At 42.5% G+C, this 24,438-nt stretch overlaps 1 protein-coding gene across 1 annotated transcript in view; it reads right to left on the reverse strand.

Annotated features, from left to right (window-relative positions):
- The window catches only part of LOC134384790 (procollagen galactosyltransferase 2-like), an 83,917-nt gene extending 69,827 nt beyond the window's left edge, over positions 1-14,090 (reverse strand). Inside the window, exons 1-3 of the mRNA XM_063106550.1 lie at positions 13,965-14,090; positions 11,427-11,508; positions 10,987-11,122 (exon numbers count right to left, since the gene is read on the reverse strand). Of these exons, the coding sequence (XP_062962620.1) occupies positions 10,987-11,122; positions 11,427-11,508; positions 13,965-14,090 (344 nt within the window). The remainder of the gene's footprint in view (positions 1-10,986; positions 11,123-11,426; positions 11,509-13,964) is intronic.
- Positions 14,091-24,438: the final 10,348 nt, after the last annotated feature.

Below are 24,438 nucleotides of genomic sequence, written 5' to 3' on the forward strand. Positions count from 1 at the left end.
CCAGAATATACAAGGAACTTAAACAACTCAACAGCAAAAAACAATCTGATTACAAAATGGGCAAATGACTTGAATAGACATTTTTCAATAGAAGACATACAAATGGACAACAGGTATATAAAAAAATGCTCAACATCACCAATCATCAGGGAAATACAAATCTAAACCACAATGAGATATCATCTCACCCCAGTTAGGCTATTTTCAAAAAGTCATAAAATAACAAATGTTGGTGAGGGTGGGGAAAAAGGGAACTGTTGTGGGAATGTAAGTTAGTACAGCCATTATGGAAAACTGTATGGAGATTCTCAAAAAACTATAAATAGAACTACCATATGATCCATCAATCCCACTGCTGGATATTTATCCAAAGGAAAGGAAATCAGCATACCAAAGAGAGATGTGCACTCCTACGTTTATTGCAGAACTATCCACAATGGCCAAGATATGAAATAAACCGAGGTGTCCATCGATAGTTGAAAGGATAAAGAAAAATGTGGTATATATACACAATAGAATACTACTCAGCCATGAAAAAGAATAAAATCCTGTAATTTGTAGCAACATGGATGAACCTAGAAGACATTATAAGGTGAAATAAATCGGATACAGAAAGATAAATATCACATGTTCGCACTCACATGGGGGAGCAAAAAGAAAATTTTAATGCATTTTTAGAAGCGGAGAGCAGAACTGTGGTTACTAGAGGCTGGGGAGGGGAGATAGGGAAAGGTTGGTTAAAGGATGCTAAATTACAGCTAGATCAGAAAAATAAGTTCTAGTGGTAGTGCTAGGCATCTATAATTAACAATAATTTATTGTATGCTCTCAAATGGCTAGAAGAAAGGAACTCAAATGTTCTCATCACAAAGAATGGATAAATTTTTGTAATGATGAATATGAAAACTACCCTGTTTTCACCATCACACACACATTGTACACATGTATTGAAATAAAATCTGTACCTCATATATATGTATAATCAGTACATTTCAATTAAAAATAAATTCCTTTTAAAAAATTAGCAACAACAACAAAAATAACTTTACTTCAATAAAGAAAACTAAAACAAAAATCAGAAAATCATTAACCATTTTCCCCCTCATAATTTAGATCCTTCTGAAAGTCATTTAAAGTATTTTCCCATTTACAACTACCTGTAATACTAATACTATTACAGAAACCTGTAATAGTTGTGGCAGAATATAGTCTGGTGTAATATACTTCTTTTCTTTTAAGGCAGTCAGCAAACATCAATGGCAAGGTGGTCCAAACAGAAGGTAATCAAGCTATCCAAACACAAATTTGACTTCATTTGCAACCTCAGCACTGAAAAAGATAGGTCCCTAGCTTTTAGTTAGGATTCCGGTGGTCATCTCATCTTTAAATCCATCAGATCTCTTTGACCTTTGTAAATCTATGAATACAATTTTATACTATTGTTGTGTCTGGGGAAACTGTAGTCATTTACCAAAGTTGCTACATGGATTCCTTAAATTCACCTTAGCAAGAAACGTCTAGAGTATTCTCCATATGGATACACCATTCATACACATAAATTAATATGGTATTTTATAATGCAAACTAAAAATTATTTTACATTAGTTTTAGGAAGTATTTTTAGATGGGAGAAAAAGGAGAGGTGTCCTTCCCTTCAAGAAACACTAGCAATTAATCACCTACACTCCATCAGCATAATTTCCCCACCAGATCAGAAATGGGAACTGTACCAATTTTATTCTCCCACTGGAGATCAGCAATTAGCATTAAATCGACATTTTCAAAAGGACTAGTAAACAGAAGACTTTCTATTACCTGAAAATATGACAAAGTGTTTTAACTATGTTCATATATTACGTATAACTGCTTTACAGAAAACACTAGTCACAAACTGTACTTGTGCTCAAAGTAATGCATTCACTTAAAGGCCATTTAAATGCACATTTACCCTGTAATGAGAACTGTTTCCACTCTTGCCAGAAACTATATAAACAAAATCACCAGGCCCAAAGCCTGGGAAAATAAGTGGGAAATGGATAGAAAAACCGTTTAGGCATTCTCAGAAATGCACACAGATACAACATTAAATGTTGCCTAGAATTGTTATCTTTTATGGGGTCAGCAAATACATATATAATATAAAATAAATAATGGAAAGAATAAATCATGTAAATGTATATGCCACTCTGCCACTCAACAGCCAAGTGGCAAGACAGCTAATAAAATGGTTGTAACTGATATAGTGGGATTGTTTGTCATCACTAAGGAAATGTCTTATAACTAAGTTGTATTTAATAATATAAATGAGAGTTTGGTCCAGTTTACAAACAACAGATTCCAAAACTTGAAAACTTCAACTATCTCAACAGGAGATAGTTATCAGGCCTGGTATGCTATATGCTCTTTGTATTATTTACACTCTTAGTAAACATTTTTTTAGACCTTTAAATAGGAAATATTTCTCAAGCCAGACACAAAGGTATTTATTATAAAAGAAAAGATGGATTTATATGATTATATTCAAAGTTATATTCAAATTAATAACTATTAAAAAAAACAAATTAACAAGTGTTATTCATTAAAGCATACCATAAAGATAGTGAAAGATGGATTTAAAAATTGCAAAACCTAACCATCTAAGGATTATTATCAAGATATATAAAGAACTCATACAAGTCAATGAGAAACTACAGGCAACCCAATAGGTAAAGGATATGAACAGGCATTTCTTAAGAGAGGAAATAATAAATATGCAAAGAAATGTCCAATATTTTTAGTGATCAGAGAAACGCAAATTAAGACCACAATGAGATAACTCATTCAACGGACAAAAATTTGAAAGTCTGACACTACCAAATTTTGGAGACGATACAGTTCCAATGGATCCTGTTTACACTGCTGGTGCAACCACTTTGGAAATAGTTTGAAATTATCTCCTACAGTTGAATATTTTTAGTAACACTCCATCATCAGGAGAGTGGGTGTGAAAACTGAGGTACAATGACACTATGGAATATGCAGCAGCCTAAATAATGCACAATAGCGAATTAATTTTAGCAATATAATTTCCAGTACATAAGGTGAGCCTCAAAAAGACTGCATATCTTTTAAAAAGATAAAAACCTCTAAAATAAAACAATTCCCAGTGAATATGGGATTCAGGATGACAGTTACCATAGGTCAGTGGAAGCAGGGAAAGGAGGGGTCCCATAAGATTAGATCCCAGTAATTGTTAAGTATCTAGCTTGTTTTGGGTGGTGGGTTCAGAGATACTTGCCACATTATTAAAAATAACCAACTAACTAAATAAATAAAAGCCAGGCATGGACTAAGAATGAGAGTAAGTCATGAAACAAAGATATGTTTAATCCAATTTTGTGCACCTAAGATTTATAAAAAAGCCACCTCCCCCCACCAAAAAAAAGAAATGCATTAGTTAAAAATCTTAAAAGTTTTTTTCCCTCTAAGATGGCTGCCTAGAGAGGTATGGCGCTAGCCCCCTCCCCATAAAAAGAGATCAAAACAACAGACAAGTATATTTTGACTGGAACCGGAGGAAACACAGTGCAGAGCACCAGGAGAGTAAGGAGATTCTTGTGAAACACAGAAGAAGGGAATGGCGCGTAGAGGACAGCGAAGAGCAGGGCATCCAGCCTTAGCCCTGCTATGGGGACCCACCCAGAACCAGGCGGAGAGAAAGGAGGGTGGAAAAGACCCCGGCTATTCCTCCCACCGCCACAAACGCCAGTGATTCCTGCCTTGGGGGGATCCCCAGTCTTTTTGGAACCCACACCTGAACTCACTCAGTACCTACTCCCCCCCAAGCTGGCAAGCAGACCTACTGAGCGGGAAATCAACTAAAAAGTAGCGAGTCCCCACATTCATCACCTGCCTTGCATGACCTGTGGAAGCTAAACCTACAACAAACTACTTGGTCCACAACTAACTCGGCGGCAGCCCTGACTCCCACTGGGACCCTCCACAGGCACCCACAGGCACCGATAGGGCCACAATCTCAAGTACCTGAAGACTAGACCTGTGTGCTGAACCCAGCCAGCCTGGGTCCCTTTGTCTAGAGGCACTGCCTGCATTTTGTGGTGCTCACTTGGGCACTGGCAGGGTCAGAGCACAGGCTGCCTGGAGCCTCTGACAGAGTGACTTAGACCCCAGTGACTTAGACCCCTGGATTAACACAACACCCTCCTCCTCCTCCCCAAGGTAGGATGCTTCTGGGCTCAGCTGCACCCTTGCAGGCTCACATGGGGCTCAACAGCGATTGGGTAGCAGCTTTCTCTTCCTACAGCACACCTTCAGAGAGCCACTGGGTCCCGCATCATTCTCACAGGCTTGCTCCAGGCTCAACAGCTGAGCCAGTGGCCCTGTACAGACCTCCCAGGAACTGCTGTAACAGTATACATCTACCCACTGGCTGACAGCGGACCACCCACCCTGACAACAAACCCACCCCAACAAGAAACTGCCAAAGGCCCTTCCACCTAGGCCATGGCACTTACAGACAACTCTAAGATTGAAAACAGTAGAAGAAGTTGCAATGAAGGCTGCACTACCACACTGACCCAGATCCAAACTTCAAGTGCCCAACTAACTGTCAATATAGAATACTTCTATAAGAAACAGTCTCCCCTTCAAAAGCCACTCCCAGAATTGAAAGAAGTGACTACACAACCAGATGCCCAGATGAGAAACATGAAAAAACAAGGAAGCTTGACTCTCACAAAAGAAGACTAAAATTCTCCAATACCAGACTCCAAACAACAGGAAATTGACAAATTGCCTAAGGAGGAATCCCAAAGGACAATACTAAGGAAACTCAAAATGATGGATGAAAAAATAAATAGAAATCACAGTGAAGTCAAAAAGAAATCTGAGGACATTTACGGAAAATTCAACAAAGAGATACAAGCCATAAAATAAAAATCAGTGGAAATCCTGGAACTGAAGAATTTATTCAAAGAAATAAAAAATAATCTGAGAGCCTAAACAGCAGGCTAGAACAAGAAGAAGAAAGAATCTTCAAACTAGAAGACAGGCTTTTTGAACTAACACAGTTGGACCAAAAAAATAAAAAATAAAAAAAGAATTATAAAAAATGAAGAAAAACTGCAAAATCTTTCTGATAACCTGAAGTATAAAACATCTGTATTATAGGTATGCAGGAAGGGGAAGAGAAAGGAAGAGATATTAAAAACCTATTTAATGAAATAACAGCTGAAAACTTCCCAAATATTGGGAGAAAGATGGTCTTTCAGATTCAAGAAGCTCAAAGATCCTCAAACAGATTCAATCCAAAAAGCACCTCCCCAAGACACACTGTAGTCAAATTATCAAAAGTCAAAGACAAAGAAAGGATTCTAAAACAGCAAGAGAAAAGAGTCAAATTACCTATGAGGGAATCCCCATCAGGCTAACGGCAGACTTCTCAACAAAACACTGACTCTCTCTCCAGGAGAGACTGGGATGACATATTCAAAGCACTGAAGGAAAAGAAACTGGCAACCAAGAATACCATATCCAGCAAAGCTTTCCTTCAGAAATAAAGGAGAAATAGCATCTTTCCCAGATACACAAAAACTGTGGGAATTCATCATGACAAGACTGGCCCTTCAACAATCCTCAAAGGGGCCCTACATCTGGAATCAAAAGAGAGATATATGTCACCATAAACACACGAGAAAGAATAAAAACCACTAGCAGAACAGATACACAAATGAGAAAGAGGAAGAAAATGTATTTTATCACTACAAAAAAACACCCAACAGCAAAGATAAACAATGAAAGGGAAAGAAAGGAACATAAGAAATATAAAATTATACAGAAATTAATAAAATGGCAGGAATAAAGTAATACCTTTCAGTAACAACTCTGAATATAGATGGACTAAAATCCTCACTTAAAACATATAGACTGGCTGAATGGATTAAAAAACTAAAATATATAGACTGGCTGAATGGATAAAAAACTAGACCTGACTATATGCTGCCTACAAAAACACACTTCACCAATGAAGACACACAGACTAATAGTGAAGGAATGGAAAAAGACATTCCATGCAAGCAGAAACCAAAAACAAAAAGGGGTTGTCATACCTGTAACAGATAAAATAGAGTTCAAACCAAGAACTATAAAAAGAGAAGAAGAAGGACATTACATAATGATAAAAGGATCAATGAAGCAAGAAGATATATCAATCATAAATATATATGCACCCAACATCAGAGCACCTAGATATATTACTGGATCTAAGGGGAAAGGTAGACCCCAACATAGTATCAGTTGGAGATTTGAGCATGCCACTCTCAGCACTGGACAGATCATTTAGACAAAGAATCAGCAGAGAAATATTGGATTTAAACAGCACCTTAGATCAAATGGACTTGACAGACATATAGACAACATTTCATCCAATAACGACAGAACATACAATCTTCTCATCAGCAAATGGATTATTCTCCAGGACAGACCACATGTTAGGTCACAAATTAAGTCTCAACAAATTTTAAAATATTGAAATCATATCAAGCATATTTTCAGACTACAATGGAATAAAATTAGAAATTAACAACAAATGAAACTGTAGAAATGATACAAATTCACCGAAATCAAACAACATGCTCTTGAACAACCAGTGGGTTAAAGAAGAAATAAAGCAGGAAATCAAAAAATTCCTTGAAGTGAATGAAAATACAAGCACAACTTTCCAAAACCTATGAGATACTGCAAAAGCAGTACTGTATTAGTCTGTTTTCTGTTGCTATAACAGAAATACCTGAGACTGGGTAATTTATAAAGAACAGAGGTTTATTTCGCTTACAATTCTGGGACAGCTGCATCTGGCACGGGCCTCAGGCTGCTTCTACTCATGGTGGAAAGCGGCAGGCAGCTGGCAGGTACAAGCAGATCACATGGCAAGAGGAAGCAAGTGGGGGGAGGTCCCAGAGTCTTTTAAACAACCAGCTCCGGTGGGAACTAATGGAGTGAGAACTCACTCATTAATCCCCCCTCCCCCAGGGAGAGCACTAATCCATGCATGAGGGATCTGCCCCCATGACTCAATCAGTTTCCAACATTGCCACATTGGGAATCAAATTTCCACATGAGTTTTGGTGTGGACAACACATCCAAACTCCATCAAGTACCAAGAGGGAAGTTGATCGCAATAAGTGCTTACATCAAAAGAACAGAAAGACTTCAAATAAATAACCTAATGTTAAATCTCAAAGAACTTCAAATAAACAACCCAACATTAAATCTCAAGCTAACCTAATGTTAAATCTCAAACTGACCTAATTTTAAATTTCAAAGAAAAACAAGAGCAATCTAATCCCAAAACTAGCAGACAGAAAAAAATACTTAAGATCAGAGCAAACTAAATGAATAGAAACCAAAAGAATGATACAAAAAAATCAATGAAACGAAAAGTTGTTTTTTTGAGAGGACAAAGAAAATAGACAAGCCGTTGACCAAACCAACTTAAAAAAGAGAGAAGACCCAAATAACAAAAATCAGAAATGAAAAAGACATCACAACCAATACCCAGAAATACAAAGAATCATTAGAGACTATTATGAACAACCCTATGCCAATAAATTTGAAAACGTGGAGGAAATGGATAAATTCCTGGCACATACAGACTACCAAGACTGAACCAAGAAGTAACAGAAAACCTGAACAGACCAACAACAAGCAATAAGATTGATGCAGTAATCAGCAGTCTCCCAACAAAGAAAAGCCCAGGATCAGATGGCTTCACTGCTGTATTCTACCAAACGTTTAAAGAAGAATTAACACCTATCCTTTTCAAGGTATTCAAAAAAAATCGAAACACAGGCCATTCTTCCAAATTCATTCTATGAGGCCAACATCACCCTGATACCAAAATCAGACAAAGACAAAACAAAAAAAGAAAGCTACAGGCCAATATCCTTGATGAACATACACACAACAGTCCTCAATAAGATATTAGCAAACAGAATACAACAGCACATCAAAAAGATTATACACCATGATCAAGTGGGATTCATCCCAGAGTTGCAAGCATGGTGCAACATATGCAAATCAATAAATGTGATATACCACATTAAAAAAACAAGGACAAAAACCATATGATTATCTCAATTGATGTTTGACAAAATTCAGCATCCCTTGATGATAAAGACCCTCAACAAATTAGGTATGGAAGGAAAGTATCTTAACACAATAAAAGCAATATATGACAAACCCAGTGCCAAAATCATCCTGAATGGGGAAAAACTGAAAGCTTTTCCTTTGAAAACAGGAATAAGACAAGGATGCCCACTCTCACCACTTTTGTTCAACACAGTGTTGGAAGTTTAGCCAGAACAATCAGGCAGGAGAAAGAAATAATGGGCACCCAAATTGGAACACATGAAGTTAAATTGTCACTGTTTGCAGAAGACACAATTCCACATATGGAAAAACCCATAACCTCTACAAAAAACTTCTAGAGCTCATAAATAAATTCAGTAAAATTGCAGATACAAAAAAAAATCAGTAGTGTTCTCATACACCAAAAACAAACAAGCAGAAAAAGAAATCAAAAAAGCAAGCCCATTTACAATTGCTACCAAAAGAATAAAAGACCTAGGAATAAATTTAACCAAAGAGGAGAAAGATCTCTACAATGAGAACTACACAACCCTGTTGAAAGAAATTAAACAGGACACCAAAAGATGGAAAGACATGCCAAGAGCATGGATTGGAAGAAATAATGTTGTGAAAATATCCATACTACCCAAAGCAATCTACAGATTCAATGCAATCTCCTTCAAAATACCAATGACATTCTTCACAGAAATAGAAAAACAATCCTAAAATTAATATGGAAAAACAAAAGAGCCTCAATAGCCAAAGCAATCCTGAGCAAAAAAGAATTAAACCAGAGGCATTAAACTACCTGACTTCAAACTATACTACAAAGCTATAGTAACCAAAACAGCATGGTACTGGCATAAAAACAGACACTCCAACCAACGGAATAGAATAGAGAACCCAGAAATCAACCAAGGTACTTACAGCCAACTGATCTTAGAGAAGGCACCAAGAACATACATTGGGGAAAGGATAGCCTCTTCAGTAAATGGTTCTGGGAAAAGTGGATATCCATGTGCAGTAGAATGAAACTAGACCCTTGCCTCTTACCATCTATCAAAATCAACTCAAAATGGATTAAAGACTTAAGTATAAGACCTGAAACTATAAAACTCCTAGAAGAAAACATTTCAGGATGTAGGACTGGGCAAAGACTTTATGAATATGACCCCCAAAGCACAAGCAATGAAAGAAAAAACAAACATATGGGATTATATCAAACTAAAAAGCTTCTTCACAGCAAAGGACGCAATCAACAGAGTAAAAACATAACCTACAGAATGGGAGAAAATATCTGCAAACTATACATCCAATAGGGAATTAATATACAGAATATACAAGGAACTCCAACAACTTCACAGTCAAAAAACCCCCAAATAATCCAATTAAAAAATAGGCAAAGCAGTTGAATAGATATTTTTCAAAGGCAGAATAGAAATTTTTCAAAGGAAGATACATGAAAAAATGCTCAACATCACTAAGCATTAGGGAAATGCAAATTAAAAACACACTGAGATAATAACTGCATTTAGATAACCACATTGAGTCACCCCAGGTAGACTGACTATTATCAAAAAGACTGACAATAATGAATACTGGCAAAGATGTGGAGAAAAGGGAACTGTTCTACATTGTTGGTGAGACTGTAAATTAGAACAGTCATTATGGAAAACAGTACAGAGGGTTCTCAAACAACAACAGATAGATCTACCACACAATCCATCAATCCCACTTCTGAATATATACACAAAGGAATGGAAATCATCACATTGAAGGGATATCTGCACTCCCATGTTCATCCCAGCTCTATATACAACAGCCAAGATATAGAATCAGCCTAAATGTGCATCGATGGACAATTGGATAAGGAAAATGTAGTATACATACACAATGGAATACTACTCAGCCATAAAAAAGAATGAAAATCTGCTATTCTCAGCAACACTGATGAGCCTGGAGAAAATTGTTAAGTGAGATAAGCCAGGCAAAGAAAGAGAAATACCACATGTCCTCACTCATAAGTAGGTAGGTAGGTAGGTAGGTAGGTAGGTAGGTAGGTAGGTAGGTAGGTAGGTAGGTAGGTAGGTAGGTGGGTAGGTGGGTGGGTGGGTAGGTGGGTGGGTGGGAGGGAGGGAGGGAGGGAGGGAGGGAGGAAGAAGGAAGAAGGACAGAAAACAACAATAAAATGTCAAATTTTTAGTAGAGAACAGACCTATAGTTACTAGAGGTGAAAAAGGGGGAGAGGGATGGGTGTTAGCAAGTAATTGGGTAAGGGACACAAAGAATTATTACTACTTGTAATGATGAACATACTAATAATATTGATTTGATCATCATATACTGTCTACAAATACTGATAAGTCAACTTTGTACCCCATAAATATGTATAATCAGTTATGTTTCAATTCAAAAAATAATTCATTTAAATCTTAAAAATATATTAAAGAACAAAAAATTTTTAAAAGTCCCACAGCTGCATGAAGCTTTCTTTGACTTCAATTTGCATGTTAATCATGCTCTTCACCAATTCCTATAGCAGGTATGATTGGTATCACATTGTATACCTTACAATATATGTTGTTTCAAATGTAATGGCTTGCCTCCTTACCAAGAATATAAATATTTTCTGTTTCCTTAAGGATAGAATTTCTACCATTTATTCTTTCTCTAAGTGTTAAATAAATACTTGTTGAACTCTCATACTTAATTCCTCAAATGACCAAGAGTAAAGCTATGATCCCTGTACCCCAAATTCCTTTAAAAATGTTATATTACTACCTTTAATTTAATGATTCCTAGTGCTTTACTCAGAAAAGGAACTAATCTGTTAAACAAAGACCAAAATCACCAGTTCACCTGTTATGGCTGAGGGAAGCAGTGATGGGTACAGGCACCACAGTCTGGAACCCTTCCCCTTCTAGCTCTGTACCAACAAGGCAGATGAGCTGGAGTTCTGGTAATCCCACACAGCTTACTTCATGCCAACTTTTACCTGAAAGAGCATCATTGAATGGACAATAATGTTCATCAAAAGCAAAAGATAAAAATACCAAACTTCTACCTAATACTCAGTTGAGCAAACACCACTTATAATGCCACCGCCTCTCTTTACTTTTCTAGTATTTTCTGTTACAAAGTAATTCCCAATATAAATGAAGAAATTACAAAATTGACAAAATTAATAGCAAATGCATAAATAATTGCTTAATATAATGCCAACGATGCTATACCCCAACTCAATCCCCCAAACTCATACCACAGCCCCAATAACAAAACAATATAAACAAATGACTTACTCTCCATGAGGTCCAGGTAAGCCAAGAATGCTATGCAGACTTCGGTGTCATCTCCTATATCTAATTCCATCATTTCTAAGTACTGAAAATCAAAATGCAATTGTCAAATAGAGAAGGAAGAATCTTTTAATCATTTCTTTCAATCAACAAGTATACATTAAATATCTCTTCTAGGTAATAGCGGTAGTTAAAAAGCAATATAAGATCTGACCTCTACCTCTAAAGAATTTGCAATTGTTAGGATAAACACATGCATACTTACAATTATTAGGCAAATAACAATAGATGACATTAAGTGATTAAAAACCATGTGAGTGGAATAAAAACACAGAACCCAACAGGTCAGAGGAGCTTTACTCAGGGAGATTGGTTGCTGAATGCTTCATGGCAGAAGTGGGATGCAAATTGAGCCCTGAAGGACATGATTTGAGTAAATGGAGAAGTAGAATAATAGTGTGGGTAATCACACAAAGGTGGGAATAAACCACACATATTTAAGGGCCTATAAAGAAACCTATCTGCCAGGAATAGAGACATTTTTTAATAGGATTTTCATTGGGACATGTTGGTGGGGAGCTTCTATTTCCCTGGTCTCTTATTTGCATGGAAGAGAAAGTCTGCTAGAATACCATCCCTAGCCTCTCTCCTCACCCCTTTTCACTCAAGAGTAGGGAGTTATTTAATTGCTGGATTTTAAAGAAGGAACTAAGCAAGGTGCTCCTTCTTTCAGACTTGCTGGTCAGCATAAGGGAACATTTTTCAGCAGCTTACTCCTGCAGGGAAAGCCTGAGACTGTCTAGCTACATCAGTGACTAGGTGGATAAGCAAGGCTAATGCAGAGATGAGGTTTTGGCAGACTTGCGTGGGGGCAGATCTGAAGTCACATTCCCCCATGCGTTTCACCGTAAGTGTACAGGTGCAGGAGAATAGGGGTATTATTAGTTGTCTACCTGAAGCCTCAAATGTGTTTGAAAATGACACAAAACGTAATTTCAGGCCAGATTATAAGGTCTTGGTGGCCAAACTAAAAGTCTGAGTTTTGTCCATAAGGAAACACTGAGGATTTCTAAGCAGTAGAATAACATAAGTGCTGTGTGAGAATGACAAATCTGATACCATTTTACTGGATGAAACTAAGTAATTTCCAAATTGAGTAACAAAAAAATTGGACTGGAAAAACACTCACTCACTATTATTTCTTTTCTGGTTTTTAAAAATCAATTCAGGAAGAATAATCAAAAGGGAAGATTTGGTGGTCATGATCTACACAGCCATTAACTTCAAAGAGAAAAAAAAATCTACAAGCATGAAAACTGAATAGCAACACCAAATCTCGATGAGGCTTTAAAAATGTGTTATTGGTGTTTCATTTATTAAATACTTACATAGTGCTTTCTATATGTCAAAAATATTAACTGATTTAATCCTGTAATAACCCTACAAGGCAAATACTATTATTATCCCTGTTATTCAGGTGAGGAAACTAGGTGTAATGAGATGGAGCCACTTGGCCCAAATCACAAAGCTGGTAAGTGACAGAACCAGGATTCAAACTCAGTGAGTCTGACTTTGAGTTCATGCTCCTAACCACTATGCTACCCTGCCATGTTGTTTTCTTTTTATGGTACTAAATAATACTTCCATGCTATTGTTTCTTTTTCTCACTTGTTGGGGGAAGATGAAGGGGACAGAGCAGGAGGATAAAATCAAGTGAGAAGACGAAGAAGGCTTAATTCTTTTCAGACTTATATCTATAAAATTTTACCTTTCTTGACTGTTTTCAGATCATTATGAATTGTTGTTCTCAAATAGAAGAGTGCAATTCTATTAAAGTACCAGACCAGTCCCAGAGATTCTTACAAAATCCACATCTCTGCTCACTGTCCATTCACTGTTTGGGACATTACTGGTACAAGGCAGCAATTTCCCAAGCAGAAGCAAGCAAGGGACTAATCATCTTTACCTCCCTTGATGTGAATACAGAAAAATATACTCACAATGTGAGTAGCTCTGCTTTAGGCAAGAACCTATTCAAACTTTCCAAGAAATCAGATAAATTAGGAATCTGCACCTGTGCAAAATCATGATGCACACTCTGGGTCCAAGGCTAAGGTAAACGTGACTGTACCTAAACCTCTAACATGACGGACTCCTAGTTCATTATGGCCCACAAACTGTCTTGTATGGTTAATGTGAGAATTAAAGAAATTCACCCCCCCCAAACGACCTCTATCTAAACAACAAAACTCAGGTATTGGTGGAGTGCTCATTGGCGGTCTCCAGCTTGAGGAGACTTTAATGTTTTGCCTTCAGTTTAAGGATGGCTTTGGTGAGGGGCTGGGGAAGGTGTCAGAGCGATCGTTCAACACGTCTAAACAAACAGAAACGATACTGCCTGAGGCTGGCAGTAGTGCACAGCGGCCCCCGCCACCCACCGCACCCTCGGCTGTCCGGCCGGTCGGAAGGGGAGCGCGGCCTGGGAGCTCCGCCTGCGGCCGGGGGCTGGACCGCCGCCCGGCTCCTCTTGCGCCTCCTCACCTTAGGGTGGGTGCCCATCCAGGCGTCCTCAGGGACCCACGAGGGAGCTCCGCCGCCGCTGCGAACGCCGACCGGGCCCAGACTGCTGCAGCCGGCGGTCGGCTCGGCATCGCCGCGCTCCTCCATGCCGGCCCGCAGGGCGCACGCGTGGTGCACCACGACTTGCGCCCGGCCGGAAGCAGGGGCGCCCATGTCTGGGTTCCGCTTCCCTGCCCTCTGCAGCATCTGCGCTGGAGGGCTCAGGTACTGGGAGGAAAGTGAAATCAGCCCCTCCCTCTGACAGTGGTAGCTAGAACCTGTGCAAAAGCAGGTTCTAGTTTTACTCTGCGTTTATTATTAAAAGCTGGGCGGATTCGAGCGCGAGGAAGGTTCAAGCGAGCCCCGAGCCCAAAGCCCTTAACCCTCCTTAAGTCAGTGCTGCCTGCAGCTTTCTTGAAAAGTAGGGGTTAAGTCCTCTTTGCCTTTAGCATTGGGTCCCGGTCTCCTATTCCTGGGAATTTAAACCCTATCCAATGCCCTGTTGTAGAAGTTTAACATCGAACCATATTTTTAGGGTGGACCTACCTTTGCGGATTAGAGGAAACATGAGTCGTTGAATGAGTGGTCAGAAAGGGAGGATAGAAACCAGCATAAGTGTGTGACCTGGAAGCCAAGGAAAGGCAGAGTAGGACATAGCATTTCTGGTTTTACTCTATGTAAAACAGGGAAACATTAGAGGCTCCTGTTATGTTTTCATAGGGTCACTCTGACTGACTGAGGTGTTGACAGTAGGTGGTAGGGGACAGGGACTGATTAGGAGCCTAGTGTATTAACCAGGGCAAGAAATGACTCTCAAAATTCAAAGTCCCAGATACATAGGGCAGAACTTCCACTTTCAGACATGATAGACTAAAACTCTAGTGGCTGATCCTCCAGCGGAAAACAACTATAGAACTTGGACATGACACAAAAAGCGACTGCCTGAATATACTGGAATGCAACACAATCAGAAATTACAGAGGAAAAAGTGAACTTGATGGTAGAAATCATCCAAAGTGAACAGCAAAGAGAAAAATAATTTTAAAAAATGAGCAGAGCCTCAGAGACTTGCTATATGATTTTTTAAAAAATCCCACATACATGTAAATGGGATAACAGGGAGAGAAAAGAAAAAGAATGGAGCAGGAAAAAATTTAGAGAAACAGTGGCCAAGATTTCTCCAAATTTGATGAAAGGTAGATATTTGCTGATACAAAATGATAAACTAACACCAACTAAAATAAATACAAAAATGTCCGCACTATAGTCAAACTTGAAAGTCAAAGATAAAGAGAAAAGTCTGAATGCATCAAAGGAAACACAATACATTACACTCAGAGAGAAGTGTAGTTATTCTTGAATATGATATACAGCCACATACAAAGATTCATAAATTGCCCTAGAATACATTTCATTTGAAAGAAGTCATTAACCTTTACTTCCCCAAAGCATCTGCTAAGCCCCAAAGAAGCAAACAGCACTGAAATCAGTAGGCTCACTGAAGCACTGAACACTGACACTAATTCAAGTAATTGGAAGTTAATAAATCTTTCTCTCTGACCCCTAGTGATACTAATCGGTTCACATCTGGTATTTATAGAAGCATTTTGTTGCTAATATGAGTAAAGGGGAAATTTTATAAATTGGTAAGAAGATCCAGTGGGATTAAATACCGTGTGAACAAGGCTCGAATATCTCCAGGCAAAGATTTTCAGTTTCTGCTTAAGATTTAAAAAGGGGGGGGGCGGGGAGGGAAACCTAGAATGATGAAGAAAGAACTGTAAACTGAAAAAGCAACAGACAAATGCTATTCTTTGGCAAATAGATTAAGTACTGTTGCTCAGAGAAAGCATAATACATTTAAGCATGAATATTGAATGCTTCCGACTTTTAACGTCCATGTCTATTTAAGCCAGTTGAAGAAAGAAAATAAAGCGTCTCTTGGATTCCACATTAAGCAATGAAAACTTTTAAATAGGACTTGGTGATTGGGAATGCCTAAGAATGAACACAGAAGGATTTGGGAACACTTAGACAAGTATAGAATCAAAATGGCTTTTTGGCAATCTAGAGAACAGGGTAGAGTTTCAGCTTCTGATAGACTGGAAGATTTCTCCTTTTGTCAGTGCTTCAGTAGTTCCCCTCTCACCGGTTCCCCAATTAGGCACAGAGCCAGGGGCAGCCCCAATGGGGAGAGCTGGGCTCCAACACAGCGTTTTCCACTCCAGTGCAAAGCCAGGCGTGCAGGCGCCGAAGGGAGCTGAGGCCCGCAGCTGGAGGTGTGCCCCTGGTATTCAGACATTCCCGGCAGACGAAGTCATCTGAGATACACAGGATCTGGCAGTCTGCTTGTAACGATGCAACTGTGATCATTCACATGACACAATAACAGTCAATAAGAACGTCAGCCTAACAATGAGTCAAACCACCTAATGACCCCTCAGCGTTTCCTAACTTAAAAGAACACCCAGAGAGAAACACAAAATTATAGACAGAAACCAATGACACTAATACACCATTTACTCCTTCACTGCTCATAATTATTCATTTTAAAATGATAAAACTCATTATTTATTGCAAAAAACGGAAATCTTACAAATGAACATAAACTAAAAAAGCAAAATATCTACTCCTCCTTCATTCTAATCCCATCCCGTGACCTTTTCTCAACAGATTGGAGTATGTTCTTCTAGACCTTTCTGTGTATGTGTGTACATATTAAAACACACCTACCATGTACATACGAGTCAGCATGGGTTTGTCACTGAACAGTGTGTTACAGACACCTCTCTGTGCACAAAACAGGGAAGGAGGCTTGCAGGAGGAAAACCTGACTTCTCACCCTAGCTGTGCCACCTGTGAACTGCGGGAACCGGGACAGGTCCGCTAACGCCACTGACCCCTATCTGGAGAACAGATATAAAAACACCTGCCTTCATCCACCTGCTGATTAGCTGTGATTTCAAATGACACAAAGACAATAAGGACATTTTGAGGCACCTGGAGAGAGAGACAATTGTTAAGTCTGCAACTACCTGCCAAAAGTCACAAAAGGAAGAGACTGAAAGAGGTAAAATGGTTTGGTGAAAATCAATCAGCACTCATGGAAATCAACTCAAACAATTTGCTACCTATCATAGGAAAAATGACATAGAAACAAAGTGTGCTGCAACGCATACGGCTGCAGTCCTGCTGGAAGATGATAATCCCAGTGAACAAATGCTGAGTGGATATCTATGGCACGCACGCACGCACATATGCACACATGTGGGCACACACATGCATACGCATGCACAGATCATGCACACATGTGGGCACATATGCACACACACCCTGAGGCATCCTTCCTGGGACAGATCAATGCAAAGACATCAAATTATACTATTAACTCCAAGAGGCTCTTCCAGTGTCCGGCCACAGGCCGGCCTTAGTGACTGGGGCCGAAGGGACGCGCTCTCGGGGCCATGCGCCGCCCATCCCCCGGCCCCACGAGCCAGGACCCAGCGTGGGTTCTAGAACCCCAGCTGGTGCAGGCTCCTTGGAAACAGTCGCCAGTGCCTCGTCAGTGCCGTGGTGGCCGCAGCTTCTGCAGCACCTGATTCGGGCACAGAGAGCGGGACGCGGCTGGGCCGAGGGTCAGCCTCACCGTGAGGGGCGCCGGGGGTCCGCCGTGCCCGGACTGCGGCCCGGACCCTCGGGAGCGGCCCCCTTGCCCTCGCCCCGTCTGTGTGTTGGCGACCCTTCATCACCTCTCATTGACTCACCTATCACTTTTCCTTCCCTCCTAGACATCCCCGGCTGTCCGGACCAGCTGGCTCTATTTCCATCGTGGAATTTGACTTTGGGCTGGAAACTGAGGTACGTTAGGTTGACTGACCAACCACTGCAGAAACCTCTCCCAACCCTTCACGAGTCCCGTTCCTTTAGTGCTCACCAAATCCAGCCCAAGAATTCAGGGAGCCGTCAGTCCTTCCCAGGAGCTGACTGCACACATTCCTATAAGATGCCTGATGGGTTCTGTACGTGTCAGTGCTGCGGGCTCTGTGCTCCTTCTATGCTTTTCCTGAAAAGCGACTGGATGGCGTGTGTATTTGACTTCCTCTGCCCCCACTGGGAAGTTGGAAAAATAGGTACCTGAAGCACACTTGTTCTCAACAACTAAAAAGTACAGCTTTGTTAACAAAATACTGCTGGGTTTGCTCTTTATGTGAGGGGCAGTCTGAAAGGACGAGTCGACACCAGTTGCCGATCCACTGGAGAGAGCCCGTTTATGAGGCAGCACACACACATATATAGGGCTTTAAGGGGAAAGCTGATTGGCTTAAAATACAATCCCTACTTAGCATACCGCATGGGGTTTGGGGGGAGCTGATTGGTGTGTAATTCGCGCCGGCGGGAAGGAGAATACGGAAGACAAGGGCCACCAGCGCCATGATGGGGTGTGGCCGAGAAGGGCTTATGTGATGGGGTGTGATCCCTTGGGGCATTTGGGTCCCTACATTCCTCCCTTTTTCTTGTTTTAGGAAAGGGGACGTTGAAGTCATCGAACTACTTCCTGCTGAACTGGGGCGTTGTGGGGGGGCAAAGGGAGGAAGGTACATAAATACCGATTATGAAACCCCAAAGGAGGGTGGAGAAACAAGTCATTTCAAAAGGGGAAAAGTCCATAAACGTTCCTTGAAGCCACAAGTCGCACATGCACCGGTTCCATTGTTCGTAGTTGGAGACTGGAGGGAGCAGCCAGGCGTCGGTGGCGAGGGCGTGTAGGACGCGTTCCCTCTGGAAGGTGGTGTCTCTTCAGCATCGGCTGAGGCGCTCACGAGATGAGGCCGGGGCTTCATCGGTATCTAGAAGCTGGTAGTTTCTAAGCAAAAGCTGGTTAAAGGCCTGATTAGAGATTTTTCCCACTTGGGCTTGAAGAAACCTAATGATACAGGGCAAGAAAAGGCAGGTTATGAGGATAATGATTAGAGGTCCCAAAATGGGCCAAATCCAAGTTAGGACAGGGCTTAAGATAAAGGAGGAAAAGGGGTTAGAACTGGATGTGGTTCGTAGGCTGGAAGCCGAGTTGGTGAGTCTGATGATGTTTGTTTCTACTAGACCGGATTCATTGATATAGTAACAGCATTCTTCCCCAAGGAAGATGCAAGTACCTCCTTTTTCTGCAGTGAGGAGGTCTAGTGCTCTGCGGTCTTGGAGGGTGACCTGAGCTAAAGAGGTGATCTGTCTCTGTAGAGAGGAAAGAGATTCGGCAGTGGAGGTCAGAGCCCCTTCAAGTTTAGCATTGATGTCTTCGACCGCCCATAAACTGTGTCCTAAGGCTCCTCCCGACAGTCCGGCTCCGACCGCTGATGTTGTTAAGGAAACACCGACCATGATTGGGGGAAAGGCGGCCCTTTTTTGTCTTGAGGGTGGGTGAAGAAGATGGAACAGTTCTGAATTGGAGTACAGAGTGAGTTGAGGGACGATGGTGACAAGAAGGCATGGGACAGTAAGATTAGGCAGGATGGAGGTAGAGAGGGTTCCATTGCACCAGAAGAAAGAGCCTGGTGGGGCGACGGTGTGGGTATGAATGGTCGTTGTTAAGATCACAATAAGACGGGGGAGAAGTTAGGGAGGAAGAGCTTCCGATGAGACAGTGATGGGGCAACAGAGTATTGTTGTCTTTGTCGTCGGGCTCCCAGAGAGGGACGCCCGGAAGGTTAAGGTGTTCTGGTGGTGGGGAGGAGGTAGCATTGAGAGGAAGGGATGCATTTAAGGGGACAGCCGGCAGGAGCGGTCGCATGAGAGAGGCGCAAAGAAAACAATTTTCGGGAGAGAGAGCCGGCGAGGTGTGGGTGAGAAAGATGAGTGTTTCAGAAATGATTCGTTGCCAGGTGGAAATGGATTACCTGGCAGGGCAAGTTTAGCAGCGGTCGGAGTGCAAAGGATGACAGAACGTGGGCCTTCCCACTTAGGGGTTAGGGGGGTTTTGGGTTCTGGGGAAGTGTAGAATACTAATTGGCCTGGGCTGAGTGAAAGGTTATTTGTGGAAAGTGACGGATCTGGAAGTAGCCAGTCCTGGTGCTTCCATAATTCGGTGCGAAGGTGGGAGAGCGAGGGAAAGGCCATGGCGGGTGGTATGGGTCCTTCAGTTGCTGTGATCCCCGGGGGTAGGAGGGGCCTACCATACATGACTTCAAAAGGGGAAAGGTTGGAGGGCCTCTTTGGAAGAGCTCTGGCCTTGAGTAGAGCGAGAGGTAGAAGACGGACCCAATCAAGGTGTAATTCCAGAGATAATTTAGTTAGTATGTCTTTTAAGGTTCTATTGGTTCTTTCTACCTTTCCAGATGCCTGAGGTCGGTAAGGGCAATGTAGGTGCCAGGGGAGAGAGAGTGACTGGGAGAGTTTTTGTACTATCTGGGCGGTAAATTCAGGTCCATTGTCAGATTGAATGGAAGTGGGCATCCCAAATCGTGGGATGATTTGGGAAAGGAGAGTCTGGGCTACGGTGGAGGCCTTTTTATTGGATGTTGGGAATGCCTCTACCCATCCTGAAAAGGTATCAACAAACACCAAGAGGTATTTGAGGCGCCGGACGGAAGGCATGTGTGTAAAATTGACTTGCCAGTCGGCTGCGGGTGTGAGACCTCTGGCCTGGTGGGAGGGGTATGGCCCAGGTTTGAGAGGGGTGTTAGGATTGGTACACTGGCAGATTGTGCATGAGGAGGAGATTTTTTGCAAGAGGACTTTGTCAGATGGGGTGATTGAGAAGAAGGCTTGTAAAAACTGGGATAAACCTTGGGGGCTAGAGTGAAACAGGTCATGGAGCAAGCGAGAGAGGACTTATCATCATTAGGCGGTTGGGGCTGAGAGGGTGTCTGTGAAACCTGGGGGCCGTAAGGAAGAATGGGAAGTTAGTTTTGTGTCTGTGGGTGCCGTGCCGCAGTGCGTGCTGCGAAGTCAGCCTTACAATTCCCGCGAGTGATTGGGGAATCGTCCCTCTGGTGGGATCTGCAATGAATGACTCCTAATTTACAAGGTAAGTGGGATGCCTTGATTAATGTGGAGATTAAAGCTGAGTTGGTGATTGTGTTACCCTTGGTGTTAAGCAGACCCCCTTCTTTCCATATGGCGGCATGAGAGAGAAGTATATGAAAGACATATTTGGAGTCCGTGTATAAGTTAAGAGTTTTTCCTTCAGCTAGAACACAGGCTCGCGTGGCAGTGATAAGTTCAGCCTGCTAGTTGGTAGTACCCCTGGGTAAAGGTTGGGCTTCTATAACCAAATCAAGGGAGACTATGGCATAACCTGCATAATGAGTGTTTCCGTCCTTGAATGAGGATCCATCTGTGAACCATGCGAGATCAGCGTGAGACAGGGGCCCCTCAGTGATGGAAGAACGGTAAGGTATGAAATTCTGACGGCTTTCTACACAGCTGTGCAAAGGTGTGTTGGGGGAATCTGGTATAGGCAGTAGAGTAGCCGGGTTTCGGGGTGGGCAGGTATTGATGGATAGGGCAGGATTTTCCAGAAACGAGGATAGGAGGGTTAGAATTCTGGAAGGTGGGAGGGAGTGGAGAGACTTATAGGTAAGGAGGTCTTTAAGGTGATGTGGTGAGAGAATGGTAAGAGGTGCCCCAAATGTTAATTTGGATGCCTCTTTATGCAGCAACTGCCCCGCTGCTAGGGCTCTCAGACAGGGTGCCCAGCCTTGTACAGTGGGGTCTAACTGTTTTGATAGGCATGCTACAGGGGCAAAGGAGGGGCCATAATTCTGTCCTAGGATGCCTAGAGCTTGTCCCACATTTTCATGAAAATAGAGGAAAAAGGGTTTAGTTAGATCAGGGAGATGAAGTGCAGGGGCTGTTAGAAGGGCCTGTAGTGACGGGAGTGGGGGTCAGTCCATGTGAAGGCAAAAATGTCTTGAGTATCAGTTTCCAGGGGTATGGAAAAGAAGGTATCCTTTAAGTCCAGAACCGAGAAATGAGTACAGCGAGTATGGGAGTATTGAAAGGGGAGCGAGTGGGACAGAGATACCCCTTTTTTAACAGGTCCTGAATGATGGGGCTTAACCCGAAGAGGGCTGCTGTGGTTAATGGATACTGAGCCTGGCAAATATATTTGGAGGGGTCTTTTAGTTTTATGTGTACGGGGAAACACTGGGCCAGAGCGGGGTTCGCAGTGTCCCAAACTGTGGGGTTAACAGGGTGCGTCAGGATGGGTAAGGACTTTTTTGGAGGGGTGGAATTAGTAGGATCTTGGGCTTGAACTAGCACTAGGAGAAAGGAAATGGGGGAAGAGGAAGAGGACAGGGGCAAGGTAATGGAGACTTGAAGCCGTGATAGAATGTCCCGACCCAACAAGGGGTCGGGGCATTGTGGCATGACTAGGAAGGAATGGGAGAAAACGGATTGAGTGCCTTGAAGGCAGCAGGTTAAAATAGGGGTTTTGGGGGGAAAGATTTGTTTACCTCCTACCCTGACTATAGGAGAGCTGCTGGAGGTGGTGGGGCCTTTATATTCCCTTAAGACCGAAAAGCTGGCTCCAGTGTCCAGGAGGAAAGATATTGGGTGGCTGTCCACAACCATGGATACCCTGGGCTCTTGCTTTGTTATAGAGATGGTCAGGAAGGGCCCACGGCTCCATCAGTCCTCAGCGAGGCCCACCATAGGTGGTGTCCACGGTTCGGGGGACTGTGGGGCAGTTGGTCCCTCACCCCTTCAGGAAAGGGGGCAATCAGATCCCCAATGTCCCTTCTTTTTGCATTTTGGACAAGGAGTTTTAGGTGGCCTGGGGGTGGGGCAAGCTTTGGCCCAATGCCCTTCCTTTCCACATTTAAAGCAGGCTCCAGGTGGAGGCTTAGAGGTGGAGGCTGTGGGAGGGCGCCCAGGGGTTTTGATAAGCCGGGCCAACATCTGGAAGTTGGCGTGGTCGGCCTTTTGTTTTCGACGTTCTGTTTCCTCCTCCCGATTATGAAAAACCTTGAAGGCCACTGAGAGGATTTCGGTCTGAGGGGTTGCAGGACCCTGCTCTAATTTTTTAAGTTTAGTTTTAATGTCGGGGTAGGAGTGGGCCAGAAAATAGGTCATAAGGACATGCTGGCCGTCTTCTGAGTTGGGCTCTAAATTAGTGTATTGTTGAAAGGCCTGAGTTAATCTATTGAGGAACTCGGAGGGAGTTTCCTCCTATTTTTGGACAATTTCTTGAATTTTTTGGAAATTGACGCCCTTGTGAGCCGATTTTTTGAGGCCAGTTATTAAGCAAGAGGCAAAATGGTCTCGAGCGTGGATTCCCTGGGCTATGTTATAATCCCAATTAGGTTCCTGTTCTGGGACTGCTTGGGGGCCTGGTGGGTGATCCAGATTGGTACGATGGATGTCAGTGGCATGGGTTTGGGCTGTATCCCAGACCGTGCGGCGTTCCTCAGGGAGGAGGGTATTGGCTAGGAGCATGAAGATGTCATGATGTGTGAGGCTGTAGGCCTGCAGGATCCATTGGAATTCTTTAATGTAGGTGGTAGGGTCAGTAGAGAAAGAGCCTAGTCTTTTTTCTCATTCTGTAAGGTCAGCTAGGGAAAAGGGAACATGGACCCTAACTACTCCTTCAGCCCCAGCTACCTCACATAGCGGGGCGATTGTTAGAGGGGCGGGAGGAGGACCTCAGGAACGGGTGAAAGGGGGGCTTAGTGGGTCAGGGGTAGGTGAGGGTAAAGACGGCGGAGTGGATGGCGCTGGAGGTGCAGAAGGTGACGTGGATAATGGTGGAGGAGGAGCGGACGCCGGAGGCACTGGGGGAGGAGGAGATCGGTAAGGTGGGGGTTCATCAGCAGGGTCAAAGGTGCAAGGATCGAGGGGTGACTGTGAAGAGTGTTTACAGGCTAAAAGGACTTGAGAGGGAGCACAGGAGGAGCAGAGGGCGGGGTTCTGAGCCAAGAGGCAAAAAGCCTCGATGTAGGGGATCTCCTTCCATTTTTTTAGGCGCTGGCAGTAGTTAAAGAGGTCTCGTAGAATGTTAGGATCTAGTGTGCCCTCAGGGGGCCATGTGTTTTGATTATCTAAAGGATAATAAGGCCAATCTTGTGTACAGAATTTGGTGAGGAGTTTGGGCTCAATATCCGGCCTGAGGGAAAGGTTCGTGAGGTTGTTCAGAAGGCACTGAAGTGGAGAGTCCCCTAGGGAGGAGGAGGAAGCGCCCATTCTGGTCTCTTAATGGGAATTTAGACAGAAATCGGACAGAGATTAGTGATAAGACAGATCCTTCGGCCGGTTCTGAAAGACGGGATCCTAGAGGGCATCCCCAGTAGGTCTCGTCAGTCCCGGCAGGTTCAGGTACGAACCAGGAGGAAAGAAGGGAGGTGTGGGTCATCACTCAGACCTCCACTTCTCTAGGGCAAAAGCCCGGTGCCTGAAGGAACCTAGTGCCAGGATTTTCTGGTTGGGTCCCAGACCTGGGAAGTGGAGAGAGACGGAAATC

Source organism: Cynocephalus volans, chromosome 8 (assembly GCF_027409185.1).
Source record: "Cynocephalus volans isolate mCynVol1 chromosome 8, mCynVol1.pri, whole genome shotgun sequence".
Lineage (NCBI taxonomy): Eukaryota > Metazoa > Chordata > Mammalia > Dermoptera > Cynocephalidae > Cynocephalus > Cynocephalus volans.